The sequence below is a fragment of the Geotrypetes seraphini genome, chromosome 3 (genome assembly GCF_902459505.1).
Source record: "Geotrypetes seraphini chromosome 3, aGeoSer1.1, whole genome shotgun sequence".
In the NCBI taxonomy this organism is placed as follows: Eukaryota; Metazoa; Chordata; class Amphibia; order Gymnophiona; family Dermophiidae; genus Geotrypetes; species Geotrypetes seraphini.
The window spans coordinates 280282765-280299615 of NC_047086.1; the positions used below are offsets into that span (position 1 = coordinate 280282765).

The 16851-nt window shown below is 45.4% G+C and overlaps 1 protein-coding gene across 2 annotated transcripts in view; it reads right to left on the reverse strand.

Moving 5' to 3' along the window:
• Positions 1–577: 577 nt before the first annotated feature.
• The window catches only part of SMOC2 (SPARC related modular calcium binding 2), a 265441-nt gene continuing 249167 nt past the window's right edge, over positions 578–16851 (reverse strand). For both annotated transcript variants that reach the window (XM_033938643.1, XM_033938642.1), the window contains exon 11: positions 578–1266. In XM_033938643.1, coding sequence (XP_033794534.1) covers positions 975–1266 — 292 coding nt within the window. In that variant the 3' untranslated portion in view covers positions 578–974. The remainder of the gene's footprint in view (positions 1267–16851) is intronic.

Genomic DNA, 16851 nt, shown 5'->3' on the forward strand with positions numbered 1-16851 from the left:
TAAGGTCTACGGCCCAGAAACAACAAAGAAAAAAGACACTTTAATTTAATCATGAAATTGTAATGCATGTAATTATAGGGCAGACTGGATGGACCGTTCACGTTTTTATCTGCTGTCGTTTACTATGTTACTATTAATTATTTCTATAGCACTACCAGACTTTGTTCAAAGTCACAAAGAAGCAGAAAGCAGTCCCTATTTAATTCTCTAATCCTGAATCAACTATGGGATCCTTTTATCAAGCCGCGCTAGCGCGTCGGACATTTCATCACGCGCTAACCCCCATGGCCTGCTAAAAAACTAATGCCTGCTCAATGCAGGCATTAGCGGCTAGCATGGCAGGTGGTTTAATGCGCGGTATTACGCGCGTTAAACCCCTACCGCAGCTTGATAAAAGGACCCCTATGTTGATGCTGCATCCAAATTGCCTCAAATATTTTACAAACTGCTTATTAATTAAAATTCAAAACGTAATATTTTGCACACAGAATCTTTGATTTTTAACAGACATTTGGTGATCTTCCGAGAGACATAGATAAAGTAATATAACAATGTTAAATAAAAATAAATACATGTATATGCTTCATTTTATTTGGAATTTATTAAATCCAGCAGAAAATCTTTGTCTGAACAGTACATTCTGATTTATTTATTTTTCATACAGTGCCAGCAGTTTAATGGAATCATAAGTATGTACTTGTGCAGATAATTATGTATAAAAAGCCAGCTTAGAAAAGTTCACGTTTATTTAAAAGAAAAAAAAAAAATCACAATGAAAACAAAACATTTTCCTAGGTTTACCCAGGATTCTCTGAAATACCAAAATTCATGTTGCTTAGACTGAATGAATGCGAACTGAGAGTTTGTAGACTACTAAGAATGTTACACTGGATGTAGAATATTAGAGAAGCAGTTTTGACTTGTGGAATTTAAGGTTACAGCATCATTTTTTACACATACATTCTATACCATGGTTAGAAAAGGCTCTTGTTATGGCGCTTCTTTGCCTGTGTTTTACCTTCTTCTTTTGTTACTCCAAGACAGCCCATTAATTCTTGAACAGATAATGATTTGTCATTGTTTACATCACAATATTCCACAAACTTTTTCACACATTTCTTTGGCTTCGATTTCCTCCTCAGCAGTCTTTTAAAGGGTTTTATTTCTTTGCTGGCAATGTCACCACTTGAATTTTTATCCAGCTGTTTGAAATACCAGTGGACTACTCTCTCCTCTAACGTATGATTAGGATCTGGTTCAGAAAGTCTACAAAGAAAAAGAAAAAAAAATGCTCAGCAAGCATGATCAACATAAAAATTGAGTGATTTTAAATTTCTGATGTGCTTGCAATGGCCATTTATGTATTTGTGTCTGCTTTACAGAGTGGACAGTTTTTTGTAGCCATGAAGAAGCCATTTCTCCTTCTGTCTTGTCTAGTCATTGCAGTGACAGTTCTTGGTCAGGATCCACAGACTCTCGCTCCTTCTGGAACTTGGTAGGTGGGCACGCTGAGTCTAGCCACTAGATCAGTGTATTGCAAAATGTGTGCCGTGGCACACTAGTGTGCCTCCTGAGATTTCAGTTGTGTCATGGCACACTGGGGAGGAGGAGAGGCGCTGGTGCCGGCTGACCGCCTACAGGATCTAATCCAATCTAATTTTTATTTCTGCATCGCACATACCTAAGCAGGCTCAAGGATGTAGGCACGTCCTGTAGGTACTCAGCCAACGCCGGCACCTCTCCTCTCCGGCCCTCTTCCCTGCTTGCACCCCCACTGGCGTCTCAGGGCTCATCTGAAAGGCCTTTGCGGATGCGTGGACGTCGACGTGATGTCACGCATCTGCATGACATCATCATGGTGACATCCGCATGCTTCCAGATGCCTCGAGCCGTGGCCACTATGTTTAGTGTGCTGCGGCTCGAGAACGTTTTCGGGACACTGCACTAGATGCTGTGTACATAATAATCCCAACCATATAAATTCCCTGGGGGAATTTTTAATATGGACGAACACAAAAACTTTTGCTTTGAAAATTTACTGAGACCCACACAGTCCAAGGAACTTAAGGCAATATTAGGAATTGAACACTGGCCCCCAGCATGGTAATGTCGAGCAGTGACAATAATCCTGGAATTTATTTAATTTTTATTTAAGTATTTATATAACACCTATAGTCTATGTCAGTGATGGCTAACCTTTTTGAGCCCGAGTGCCCAAACTGCTGCACAAAACCAAAGAATTTCCTCAAAGTGCCAGCACGTCAATTAAACCTTAATAACAATATTTTAGTATCTAAAAACTCTTTACAAAGTTGCCTGAACTATGTAACATCATTTTTAAAGGTTGGAATCTTTGTATTGTCAGAGAATCAATTTGATTCACAATCCTTTGGTTTTCATTTCAATTTATTGGCAATTTATAATGTTTTAATGATTTCATTCAATTTAATGAATTTAGGAAGAATTTGATTCAGTTACACAATATATTTTAAATGTATTATTCACATAACATGTCAAATGTATCCTGAGTAAAAAAAAAGATAAACTTCTTAAAACTGTTAACTGTGTCAAGACTCGGTGTGTATTCCCAGAGTCTATACATGGTTTTTTGTAAAATTTACAATCAAATTTGAAAATAGTTAAATCATTACATTTCTAATAATATGATGTAAAGAAAACAAAAGAGCTTTCAATTAAACCAACCGTTTTTATTGGAAATTCCAGATTGGAATACAACAGGGCCATGTAAAGTCCCTTTTTTAAATAACATCTTTAAATAATATTTAAATAACTTAGAAAGTGTCTTAACTGCAAACACTGCTTCATGTAAACATATGCATTGGGCATGCTCTGAAAAAAATTAATGTGATTTTTGTTGTTGCATGCATGCTGATAACTTGTCAATCCTTAGCTCATAGTGCGTTAATTTCAGAGCAACACATGCAGCACTCATGTCATCCGTTAATCTGTTTCTAGCATCAGATTTTATATGATTCAAAGCCGAAAACAGCTGCTCACAAGCATAGGATGACCCAAACAAAGTAAGAAGAGCAATCCCAAGTGCTTTCATGGACTTAAAATTGTCTGGCAGAGAATTCCACGCTTTTAGGATTTCATTTTCAGAACTGCTAGCAGTGATTTCATTTGTCACCCTTTCACACTCAATACGTTCAAGAGCCGCACGCAGGTCATTGAATTTTCTTTTCCAGATAGAGCTTTCTTGAAATTCCAGTAGCTCCATTTCCAAATTTTGAATATCCAACCACTGTAAGCAGGAAAGATCAAGATCTTCAAATGTGGACTTTTCTGGGGAAGTTATAAATGAAAGGGTTGTCTCCATCTTACGGAACTGAGAAAATCTTTTACTAAAATTCTCCTTTGCTTCGGCTACAATGGTGGAATATGCTTTGTGGATTTCCTGGTGTTTTTTATGACTGTCCACAAATGTTGTAGAATTATCCAAATGTATTTTTAGGTTGGGAAAATATTTTAGCTGTCCACTCTCAAGGTCTTTTTCAAAAACATGCAATTTTCTCTCAAAAGCTTTGATGTCACTAAACATGCTTTCTGCTGTTTTTCCCATGCCTTGTAATTTTTTGTTTAGTACATTAAAGTGGTTAGTAAAATCTGTAAAGAACATGAGGTTGGTAAGCCAGGCCATGTTGGTGAGTTGAGGATAGTCTTCCCCCTTTTCGTTCATAAATAGCCTAACTTCTTCCAAGCAGGCCACAAATCTCTCTAACACTCGTCCTCTGCTCAGCCACCGGACATTATTGTACATCAGTAAAGTGTTATATTGTGCCTGAACCTCATCAAGAAGGGCTTGAAATTGTCGAAAATTAAGAGCACGTGCCATGATGAAGTTCACCATTTTTGTTACATCTTTGAGGACATCGTCAAGTTTTTTGCTGCTTTCTTTGGCGCAGAGAGCCTCTTGATGTATTATGCAGTGAAATTGAATCAGTGGATGTTTTGCTTCCTTAGCAAAGAAATGAATGAATCCTGATGTTGTCCCCACCATGCTAGGTGCTCCATCGCTAGTAACTGAAACCACTTTTTCTGGACTTATGTCTAGTGATGAAAAAGCCTCCATCACAGCATTGTGGATATCTATCCCTTGTGTTCTTCCAGGCAAAGACAGCAGTTTTACCAGCTCTTCTCTCATGATGTCACCAGTAGCATAACGCAAAATGAGCGCTAGTCTTGCATGGTTAGTAATATCTGTACTTTCATCCAAGCACATGGAGTAGAAGGGTGCTTTTTGTAAGTCGCAAGTAAGCTGTTGACTAACATCAGCAGCCATTCGCAGAATCCTATCTTTTGCAGTATTTCTGCTTAGCGGCATCTCAGAGATGCACTGCACAATTTTATCCTTGTTTTGGAAATCATGGAAGAGTGAATTACTCCCTGACAAAATTGCCTTTTTGATAAAATCTCCATCAGAGAGGGGCTTACCATGTTTTGCCATGCACAGTGAAATTTGAAAGCTGGCAACTGTAAGATGATTAGTTTTTGAAAGATAGTTGCTAAAACTAAGAGACTGGGAGTGATATTTCTTTAATTTTCCTACAAGGAACTCTTTTCTTTGAGCTAAACCAAGTTCAGCAACACTGTTATGGTTGGTCTCAAAGTGACGTTTGACACTTGATGTGCGAGACACAACACTTTCATTACACATAATACACAATGCTTTCCCACTGCGTTCAATCACTCCATATGTCTCTGTCCAGGCCTCTTGGAATGGTCTTCCACTATCTGTTTTTGCTGTACTCATTTTCTTTGTTCAAGACTTCAAGTCTACAAAAAGATAAAATTTGTATAATAAAAAAAATCTAATGAAGTGCTGTATACAAATCCGTCCCCATAAAAAAATATGTGATTGGGGAATTTTACTAATTGTAGACATCCGTTTTGGTCAAAAAATATACTGTCCAGGTGAAAACCGGACTTGTGCAACCTGAGTGTATGGGAAAAGGACTTTTATTTTTCATTATTGGAGCCTTTGTTATTTTATTATGATGTTTACAAAAGCACTGTGAAGGGCCACATATACACTTTATTGCTATATTGAGTTTTCCATAAGGTACAGCGCAGAGGATTAGTGTGTTGGTTGTTCACAGAGAGCCCAGCCCTCCTCTCAGCTTACTGAACTTCTCTATGCAATCATCATAAGCAGCTTTTTTATTTCCTCGAATTTAGCATGTCCCCATGGAAGATACAAAGGTTTTTACAGAGGAGCACATTATTAGACACATTAACATCCCCCCATATCCTCACCTCTCTAGCATGGGAGCACTAGGAACTGTTCCTGATTACAGATGTCACATGTGGAGTCACACTACAGCCTCACTGAGTTCCTGTGACAGACTCAGTGTGAAGCTTCTCTTCCTCCCCCCACTTCCCCCTCACACACTGCCTGGCTCATAGGATAATAAGGGGAAGACAGGCAGGCTAAACATCCACTCACAGGACTGCAGCCAGCACAGGAGGATGGGCCGCGGCCCACCGGGACAATGCCCGGTCCTCCCAATGGCCAGTCCGGCCCTGTTGCCAGGTGAGCTGCAAAGCAGACACCGGCATATCTTAATTGCGGACTAGAGAGTTGCGCGGGGACAGAAATCCCACCTGTCCCCACCCGTCCCCGCCAAAGTCTCACCCGTCCCCACCTGTCCCCATGAGGAATCCCACCCGTCCCCACCCATCCCCGTGAGGAATCCCTCCGTCCCCACCCGTCCCCGAGAGGAATATCCTCTGTCCCCGCCCGTCCCCGTGAGGAATCCCCTCCGTCCCCGCCCGTCCCTATAAACTTCAGAAATAGTTATTTAATTTAATTATGCTACTGAATTAAAGGCTCTGGTAGAAACCCATTTACAAATAAGCAATAAGACTTTATTAATTTGGAAATATTAATTGGGAAGAATACACACTTTGTAAACGGGTTTCTACCAGAGCCTCTTTTGTTTATAAATTTTTATCAACACAACTAATATACTACTTTATCCTGAAGCAAAAAAAAAGAAAAAAAGAAATAGAATTCTTTTCCTACCTTTGTTGCCTGGTTTCTGCTTTCCTCATGTTCTCATTCAGTTCCTTCCATCCACTGTCTCTCTTCCTTCTGCATCTTCCATTTGCTCTGTTACTGTGCCTCTCCCTTTCTCCCCCTTCCAAATTGGTCTGGCACCCATCTTCTTCCCTCCGCTCCCCCCATAGTCTGGCATCTCTGTCTTCTTCCCTGCCAGCATCTTCTCCCCACTCTCTCTTCCCCATTTCCTTTCAGCGTCCTTCTCCCCCCCATCTTCCCCATGTCCTGTCAGCGTCCTTCTCCCCCCTCTGTCTTCCCCATGGCCTTTCAGCGTCCTTCTCCACCCCCCGTCTTCCCCATGGCCTTTCAGCGTCCTTCTCCACCCCCCCCATCTTCCCCATGTCCTTTCAGCGTCCTTCTCCACCCCTTTGTCTTCCCCATGTGCTTTCAGCGTCCTTCTCCTCCCGTCTTCCCCATGTCCTGTCAGCGTCCTTCTACCCCTTCTGTATTCCACATGTGCTTTCAGTGTTCTTCTCCCCCCTCTGTCTTCCCCATGTCCTTTCAGCGTCCTTCTCCACCCCCCGTCTTCCCCATGTCCTTTCAGCGTCCTTCTCCACCCCCCCATCTTCCCCATGTCCTTTCAGCGTCCTTCTCCACCCCTTTGTCTTCCCCATGTGCTTTCAGCGTCCTTCTCCCCCCGTCTTCCCCATGTCCTGTCAGCGTCCTTCTCCCCCTTCTGTCTTCCACATGTGCTTTCAGTGTCCTTCTCCCCCCCTGTCTTCCCCATGTCCTGTCAGCATCCTTCTCCCCCTTCTGTCTTCCACATGTGCTTTCAGTGTTCTTCTCCCCCCTCTGTCTTCTCCATGTCCTTTCAGCGTCCTTCTCCCTCTCTGTCTTCCCCATGGCCTTTCAGCGTCCTTCTCCACCCCCCGTCTTCCCCATGTCCTTTCAGCGTCCTTCTCCACCCCCCCATCTTCCCCATGTCCTTTCAGCGTCCTTCTCCACCCCTTTGTCTTCCCCATGTGCTTTCAGCGTCCTTCTCCCCCCGTCTTCCCCATGTCCTGTCAGCGTCCTTCTCCCCCTTCTGTCTTCCACATGTGCTTTCAGTGTCCTTCTCCCCCCCTGTCTTCCCCATGTCCTGTCAGCATCCTTCTCCCCCTTCTGTCTTCCACAAATGCTTTCAAATGTCCTTCCCCCCCACCCCGTCTTCCCCATGGCCTTTCAGCATCCTTCTCCATCCCTTTGTCTTCCCCAGTGCTTTCAGCGTCCTTCTTCCCCCTCCTTCTCTCCCGCCCCAGGTGCAGCACAGCCGGCCAGGTCCCCTTACTTTTGTGGCACTTCCCCGACCGACAGACCGACAACAGCCCCGGTCTGACAAACCTCCCTGCCCTTAACCGCGAATCTAAATTTCCTTCTTACAGCTGCTATAAGAAGGTAATTTAGATTCGCGGTTAAGGGCAGGGAGGTTTGTCGGACCAGGGCTGTTGTCGGTCGGTCGGGTTTGCGCCACAAAAGTAAGGGGACCTGGCCGGCTGTGCTGCACACGGGATGGGGCGGAGCGGACCGCCCCCCTCCCTTGGTAGCCACTCGAGCCGCGGGGCTACTCCTCCTTACCTACCCTGCCTGCAGTACAGAGCCGAACGGAAGTCTTCCCGACGTCAGCGCTGACGTTGGAGGGAGGGAGGGCTTAAGCCCTCCCTCCCCTCCGACATCAGCGCTGACGTCGGGAAGACTTCCGTTCGGCTCTGTGCTGCAAGCAGAGCAGGTAGGGAGAAAAGCCGCGCGACTTAGTATATCCAGCCCCGCAGGAACCCCGCGACCCTCGGAGGCGTCCCCACGGGATCCCCGCGACCCTAGGGGGCGTCCCCACGGGATCCCCGTAACCCGTGCAGCTCTCTTTTGCGGACCTTCCCGCATGCCAGCTGCAAGGCTTTCGCGTGCCATAGGTTCGCCATCGCTGGTCTATGTGGTTTACATTCAGGTACTCAAACATTTTTCCCTATCTGTCTTGGTGAGCTCACACTCTGTCTAATGTACCTGGGGCAATGGGGGATTAAGTGACTTGCCCAGGGTCACAAGGAGCAGCATTGGATTTTAACCCACAACCTCAGGATGTTGAGGCTGTAGCTCTAACCACTGTGCCACACACTACATAAATAAACTGGGCAAACATTTTCACTTGGGAGCCCTGACTGGGTTGGGGGTGGGGAAGATTGTCTGGTGGAGATTCTGGATCTGTGATCTGGGCTAGATTTACTAACATGCCTCGATTAGTCCTTTTTCTTTCTTCCAAATTAAATCCATTTACTACTACCCTCTGTCATCTAGCAACCAATTAATTTTTAATCCAGTTTATCTTCTTGGGACTTACCTTCAGGCCACTCAGTTTATTCATCAGCTGTATTAAAGGCTTTACTAAAATCTAGATAGACCACATCCAGTGCATGTCCTTTATTTGTACTCTTAGTCACCTAGTCAAAAAAATCATTACAATTTGTTTTTTACAACCTGCTTCTGGTAAACCATGTTGCTGGAGATAATGCCCTCCACTGAATTGTACATAGTGAGCATCTTTCATTCAGTTGCCCTTTGACATTGTTTCAGATCATTGATTGAACCATATCCTCATCAATCTCTTCTTTGTTATGCTGAGAACTTTACAGCACCCTCTCGTAATCAACCTGCCAGAAAGATCAAATGGAATGATGTAGGGCTTTTCTTTGAATAATAGACAGGAATTCAGCCTAAATGTTCGGCTGTACAATTCTCCAGGTGCGTTCCGGAACAAAAATGGAAGTGTCAGCACACATCAGGGCCTGTCCTTCTGTGAATAAACATGAGCTTCACAAAAATCTCTTGCACATAAATTTTTTGTAAGGCTGATATTTATGAGCAGAAAATCGGGTACTAATTTGCGCTGATACTTTTGGTTTTGTTATATCTTGTATATGAGGGACCGCTGAAAAGTCCTCAGCCCAACCAAGAAAGTTGGGGCAGTCTCTATCTTAGTCCAGTGATTTTCCACTTTTCTTGTTCCGTCAGAAACATATAGAACAAAAAAAGTGGAAAATTGCTGGACTAAGTATATAGCCCTCGATGGAGACTGCCCCAGCTTTGTTTGTTGGGCTGAGAACTTTTCAGTTGCCCCTCCTACAAGCTCTGTTACTTCCTATCAGTGTTTTAAACTTTCAGGCACTTCTTTCTGAACATAAGAGTAGCCATACTAGGACAGACCAAAGATCCATCAAGCCCAGTATCCTGTTTTCAACAGTGGTCAGCCTAGATCACAAGTACCTAGCAAAATCCCAAAGAGTAAATAAGATTTTATGCTACTTATCCTAGGAATAAGTGGTTAATTTCCCAAGTCCATCTTAATAATGGCTACAGAATAAGACAAACCTGGCTGTTAAATGTTTAAGACTAGGGTTACCAGATTTACCGTTCGGAAAATCCGGACCCCTTAGACCCGCCCCCAGACCTGCCCAGTTCCACCAATCCCCGCCCCATCCCCCCTGCTGCCTGCTCTAGTTGGGCAGGAGGGCATCCACGCATGCGACCCGATTATGTCACTTGCATGATGTCATTGCATTGCTCTCCTGTCCGACGGCGATTTTGAGGGAGGCTTTTCAAAACCCGGACAAAGTACTGGGTTTTGAAAAGCCGTCCAGACCTCTGGACATGTCCTCAAAAGAACATCTGGTAACCCTATTTAAATAAACCTTCCTATGGCAAGTAAGAATTTCACAATCCAAAAATCCAAAGGAAATAAGCTAGTTTCACTGGGTGTACATGTCACACAACATGTAACTCAATCATATTAAATTTTATATATTGTGAATGTATATCCTCAGTGTGTAGTCATAAGCATTGAGAGCACCCACCCTGTATACAAAGCACTTAATTGCTTTCGATGCTTAGACTTCCCAAGGGCTTAATAAACCACTTAACACACACCATCATGGGAAATACATATCAATATAAAAATGAAATATTAAATGTGCTACAATACATTAATATTCTTGTACTTCCTATGATGCCTCATTCTAGTGCTTCCTTTCAATTGAAAGAGACTCATTTTCAGTGCATTTATGACATGGAGGTATTTAAATATCTATCATATCTCCTCTCTCCTGCCTTTCTTCCAAAGTATAAGAAGTGTCCTTATATGGTTTAATACCACCTTCTGTACCATCTCATCCCTGTTTACTGTATATACTTGAAAATAAGTTTATCCGAATATAAGTCGAGACCCCCATTTTCCCCCCAAAAAGGAGGAAAAATGGTTGACTCGAATATAAGTCAGGCGGCTTAATCAAGTGCTCTGCCCTGTCAGGCTCTGCACCAAGCCCCCTTCCCTCCATCCCTTGGCAGGCTCTGCACCCAGCCCCCTTCCTTCCTTCCCTCTCTCTCCTGTCAGGCTCTGTGCCCAGCCCCCTTCCCTCCCTTGTCAGACTCTGTGCCCAGTCCCCCTCCCTCCCAGGTTCTGCACCCTGTCCCCCCCTCCCTACCCTGTCCGTTGTACCTCTGCTGATCCCTGGTGGTCCAGAGGTGCAGTGGGCGGGAGCAAGCTTTCCACGCTCCTGCCCTGCTGTTAACCCAGTTGGTCGGTCGGTGGCTGCCACGAGTTGTGGTTTCTTTAGCCGCTGAGCAGCACCAAGCAGGAGCGCGCTTTGGTGCTGCTGCTTGGCACCGAGCAGCTTCCTGACTGGCTCCCGTGAATTCTCATGAGACCAACCGACCGGGTTAGCAGTGGGGCGGGAGTGCAGAAAGCTTGCTCCTGCCCACTGTACCTCTGGACCACCAGGGATCGGCAAAGGAGGCATGATGGACAGAGCAGGGAGGGAGGCAGGGTGCACAGCCTGGCAGTGTCCTGCAATAAGTCAGGGAGGGGAGCTCTGGCTGTTTTTTGCCCAAAAATCTGGTTTATATTTGAATATATACGGTAATCTTTTTAAAAGTGCAGTCACCAGAATTGGACACAATATTCTCAATGAGGTCTCACCAGAGTCTTACACAGAGGCATCATCACCTCCTTTTTTCTACTGGCCATACCTCTCTCTATATACCCAAGCAATCCTCTAGCTTTCACCTCCAACTCTTTGGACCCTTTAACATCATCACATGCAATCACATCCAAGCCCTATTCTTATTTCTTCCAAAAAAGAATGAGTAAATAGGTGGGTAATGCTGGGTGGGCTGGTGGGTGGATGAGAAGGACATGTAAGAAGAGAGAAACTGTAATGCTGACTAGGGGAAGGTGAGGGAAGAGAAACAGGAGATGTTGCATGAGGGGAGGGGGAGGAATGAGGGCACTGATTTGTAGGCTGCCAGAAACTTACAATGGCCCTACAGAATAGCCTAATAGCAAAATATAAAACTGAAGAAAATATCTGTTAACATAAATATTCACCTTGCTGAATTTAATGTAAAAAAAAAAAAAGAAGAAGATTGTAGCAGAATTAGATACTATAGGGTTCATAATAATTAAAAAAAAACGTCTAAAAAGTGTCCTAAATGGCTACTTGGACGATCAAAAAGCCTGATCGTCCAAGTACCCATAACCAAAGCTGGTTTTTAGACGTATCTAAAAACAGCTTAGGCCTTTCCCCTGCCTCTAAACGCACAGAGAGAAAAGAGGCGTGTTTAGAGGAGTGGAAAGGGCGGGCGGTGGGCGGGCGGTGGGCGGGAGGTGGGCCAACCTACAACTAGGCGTACAACAGGTATAACCAAAACATTTGACAGGTTGCCTAGTCGGCACTTAGACCTTTTTTATTTAGACGAAGTCAAACCAGGTCTAAGTGCCGAAAAAGGGGCTGCTGAGCTGATGGCCACTGGCGTGATCAGTTCAGCGGCCCGGCAACCTACCCACCACAACCATTGCGGCAGGAGAGATGCCTCATCTCCCCTACCGCGATGCGATCACCCCTCTACCCAAACTGCCGCGACCCACAGCAGGAGAGATGCCGCGGGTTGTGGCAGTTCGGGTACAGGAGTGATCGCATCGCGGCAGGGGAGATGGCCAATCTCTCCTGCCACGATATATCACCCCCCCCCCGATGATATCGGGGCAAGAGGGAGCCCAAGCCCTCTTGCCCCGGCGATTGTGCCCCCCCCTCAACTTGAAATGGCCAGGAGGGAGCCCAAGCCCTCCTGGCCCCGGCGACCCTCCCGACTAACATAACGGGCCAGGAGAGAGCCCAAGCTCTCCTGGCCCTGGCGACCCCCCCCCCCCTCCGATACAATGGGCCAGGAGAGAGCCCAAGCTCTCCTGACCCCGGCGACCCCCTACCCCCCACCCCCCCACTACAATACAGGCAGGAGGGATCTCAGGCTCTCCTGCCCTCGACACAACCCCCCTCCCCCCAACGACCGCCCCCCCAGAACTCCCGATCGGACCCCCCCACCCGCCGATCTGCGACATCCCTGGACGACCCCATGACCCTCCACCCCCACCCCTTCCCCGTACCTGTAAGTTGGCCAGACAGACGGGTGCCAAGCCTGCCCGTCCGTCAGACCAGCCGGGTCCAGAATTGGGCCGGATTGGCCCAGGTGGCAGAGACCCCGCCCACAGGTGGGGCCTGAGGCGCCTGGGCCAATCAGAATAGGCCCGGGAGCCTTAGGCCCCTCCTGTGGGCAGGGCCTTAGGCACATGGGCCCAACCCGGGTATACATATTCAGGGCTTCCAGTCTTTCCTCATACGTCTTCTGGCGCAAGCCTCCTATCATTTTTGTCGCCCTGCTCTGGACCTCCCTTAAGTCTTCTTACGTCCTTCGCCAGATACGGTCTCCAAAACTGAACATAATACTCCAAGTGGGGCCTTATCAATGACCTGTACAGGGGCATCAACACCTTCTTCCTTCTACTGACTACGCCTCTCTTTATACAGCCCAGCATCCTTCTGGCAGCAGCCACTGCCTTGTCACACTGTTTTTTTGCCTTTAGATCTTCAGACACTATCACCCCAAGGTCCCTCTCCCCGTCCGTGCATATCAGCTTCTCTCCTCCCAGCATATACGGTTCCTTCCTATTATTAATCCCCAAATGCATTACTCTGCATTTCTTTGCATTGAATTTTAGTTGCCAGGCATTAGACCAATCCTCTAACTTTTGCAGATCCTTTTTCATATTTTCCACTCCCTCTTTGGTGTCTATTCTGTTACAAATCTTGGTATCATCTGCAAAAAGGCACACTTTTCCTTCTAACCCTTCAGCAATGTCACTCACAAACATATTGAACAGGATTGGCCCAGCACCGAACCCTGAGGGACTCAACTACTCACCTTTTCTTCCTTCGAGCGACTTCCATTAACCACCACCCTCTGGCATCTGTCCGACAGCCGGTTTCTGACCCAGTTCACCACTTTGGGTCCTAACTTCAGCCCTTCAAGTTTGTTCAACAGCCTCCTATGAGGAACTGTATCAAAGGCTTTGCTGAAATCCAAGTAAATTACATCTAGCATATGTCCTCGATCCAGCTCTCTGGTCACCCAATCAAAAAATTCAATCAGGTTCGTTTGGCACTATTTACCTTTTGTAAAGCCATGTTACCTTGGATCCTGTAACCCATTAGATTCAAGGAAGTACACTATCCTTTCTTTCAGTAACACTTCCATTATTTTTCCAACAACTGAAGTGAGGCTCACCGGCCTGTAGTTTCCTGCTTCATCCCTGTGACCACTTTTATGAATAGGGACCACATCCGCTCTCCTCCAATTCCCAGGAATCACTCCCGTCTCCAGAGATTTGTTGAACAAATCTTTAATAGGACTCGCCAGAACCTCTCTGAGCTCCCTTAGTATCCTGGGATGGATTCCGTCTGGTCCCATCCCTTTGCCCACCTTCAGTTTTTCAAGTTGCTCATAAACACCCTCCTCCGTGAAAGGCGCAGAATCTACACCTCAACAAGGAAGGAGCAAGAGTTTTGGCAGGCAACATGAAGAAAGCAATAGAGAAGGCTTTAAACTGAAGGACAGGGGAAAGCCGACAGTCGACGACCGGTCGATGGTACGGACAACAGGATGCCCTGACGTAGGAACAAAGGACTACTACTCATACACAAGAGAGGTCAACCTCACAGCCAACAAAGGAGAACAAGCAGGAAAGGACAACCCAGACACAGGAGGGGATGACCACACAACAAACATGGGAGATAACACAGGAGCAGTAAAGGATACCGTAAAGGAAACTGTAAGGACAACCAAGAGTAGAAAGTCCAAAAAGGTAACACGAAGGGAACTTAAATGCATGTATACAAATGCTAGAAGTCTAGGAAACAAAATGGGAGAACTAGAGACGATAGCAAGACATGAGAACATGGATATCATTGGCATAACAGAAACATGGTGGAATGAAGAAAACAAATGGGACACCGTACTGCAGGGATACAAACTATATAGAAGAGATCGAATAGGGCAGAAAGGTGGAGGTATTGCCCTATATGTTCAGGAAGGAATAGAATCTGTTGAAGTGGCTACAACGGAAACAAAAGAGAAGCTAGAGTCCCTCTGGGTCAAGATTCCTGGCCAAAACAGCGCAGACACGAAAATTGGCCTTTACTATCGTCCCCCAGGACAGGCGGAGGAAACTGACTCAGAAATGATAGAGGAAATCAAACAAGAAAGCAAAACGGGCAATGTAATAATATTGGGAGACTTCAATTTCCCGAGGATAGACTGGAAACTAGGAACCTCCAACTGCGGCAAGGAGGCCAAGTTCTTGGAGGTGCTAGGGGATTGCTTCCTGGAACAATTGGTAAAGGAGCCGACAAGAGACAACGCCACCCTGGACTTGGTACTAAATGGCCTCACGGGACCGACAAAAGAAGTAGAAGTTACGGTACCGCAGGGGACGAGCGATCACAATGTGATCAACTTTAAGCTTGACATCGGGAATAGAAAACGTGTCAAAACCTTAACCAAAACCTTTAATTTTAAAAAGGGCAAATACGATCGCATGAGAGCCATGGTGAAACAACGACTCAAGAAAAAGGTGGACAAACTTGAAACGGTAGACCAGGCATGGTCCCTACTGAAAAATACTATCTCAGAAGCACAAAATCTCCACATTCCAAGGATCTCCAAAGAGGGGAGAACAAAAGGTAAGGGAGAACCGGCATGGCTTACCAGACAGGTGAGGGTAGCCATAAAAGAAAAGAAGGACTCTTTCAAAAAATGGAAACACATGAAAACAACCGAAGCATGGAAAATACATAAAGATGATCAAAAGAAATGTCACAAGGCGGTGAGGGATGCCAAAAAGGACTATGAGGAAAAAATAGCGCAAGAAGCCAAAAACTTCAAACCCTTCTTTAGATACGTGAAAGGGAAAAAACCCGCAAAAGAGGCGGTGGGACCCCTGGACGACCAGGGAAGGAAAGGGTACATCAAGGAAGATAAACAAATTGCTGACAAACTAAATTCCTTCTTTGCGTCCGTCTTTACGGAGGAGGATACCGCTAAAATACCAGAAGCAGTGAAAGTGTTTAGTGGAGTAATAGAAGACAGCCTCACCACAGTTGAAGTGGAGTTGGACCAGATATACTACCAGATAGACAAACTTAAAAGTGACAAATCCCCTGGACCGGATGGAATTCACCCGAGAGTTTTAAAGGAATTGAAGGTTGAAATCGGAGAGCTATTGCAGAAACTTGCCAATCTGACAATCAGAACTGGACAGATACCAGAAGACTGGAAGATAGCGAATGTCACGCCAATTTTCAAAAAAGGATCGAGAGGGGAACCGGGCAACTACAGACCTGTGAGTCTTACGTCTGTCCCTGGAAAGATGGTTGAAGCACTGATCAAGGATAGCATAGTCCGGCACCTAGATACACACGACTTGATGAAACCCAGTCAACATGGGTTCAGGAAAGGGAAATCATGTTTGACGAATTTACTTCAATTTTTCGAGACCATGAACAAGCAAATTGATAGTGGAATGCCGGTGGACATAATATATTTGGACTTCCAGAAAGCATTCGACAAAGTTCCACATGAAAGGCTTCTCAGGAAACTACAAAGCCATGGAATAGAGGGAGATATACAAAGGTGGATAGGCAAATGGTTGGAAAACAGAAAGCAGAGAGTGGGCATAAATGGAAAGTTCTCAGACTGGGAGAAAGTGACTAGTGGTGTGCCCCAGGGCTCCGTGCTTGGGCCGATCCTATTTAATATTTATATCAATGACCTGGAAGACGGAATATCCAGTGAGATCATTAAGTTTGCAGACGACACAAAGCTATGCCGGGCAATCAGATCGCAGGAGGATAGCGAGGAACTCCAGAGCGACTTGTATCAGTTAGAGAAATGGGCAGATCAATGGCAGATGAAGTTCAACGTGGAGAAATGCAAAGTAATGCATTTAGGTAGTAAGAATAAGGAATACGAGTATAGAATGTCAGGCGCAACTCTGGGTAAGAGCGAACAAGAAAAGGACCTGGGTGTACTGATAGATAGGACCCTGAAGCCGTCGGCACAATGCGCGGCAGCGGCAAAGAAAGCAAACAGAATGTTAGGCATGATAAAGAAAGGAATCACGAGTAGATCGGAGAAAGTCATAATACCGCTTTATAGAGCAATGGTCAGACCACACTTGGAATACTGTGTCCAACATTGGTCTCCCAACCTAAAGAAGGATATAAAACTGTTAGAGAGGGTGCAGAGACGAGCAACGAAGTTAATAAGAGGTATGGAGAACTTGGAATATGAGGAACGACTCAAGAAACTAGGACTGTTCTCCCTTGAGAAGAGAAGGCTGCGAGGGGACATGATCGAGACGTTCAAAATGCTGAAAGGCATCGATAAAATAGAGCAGGAAAATAAATTATTTA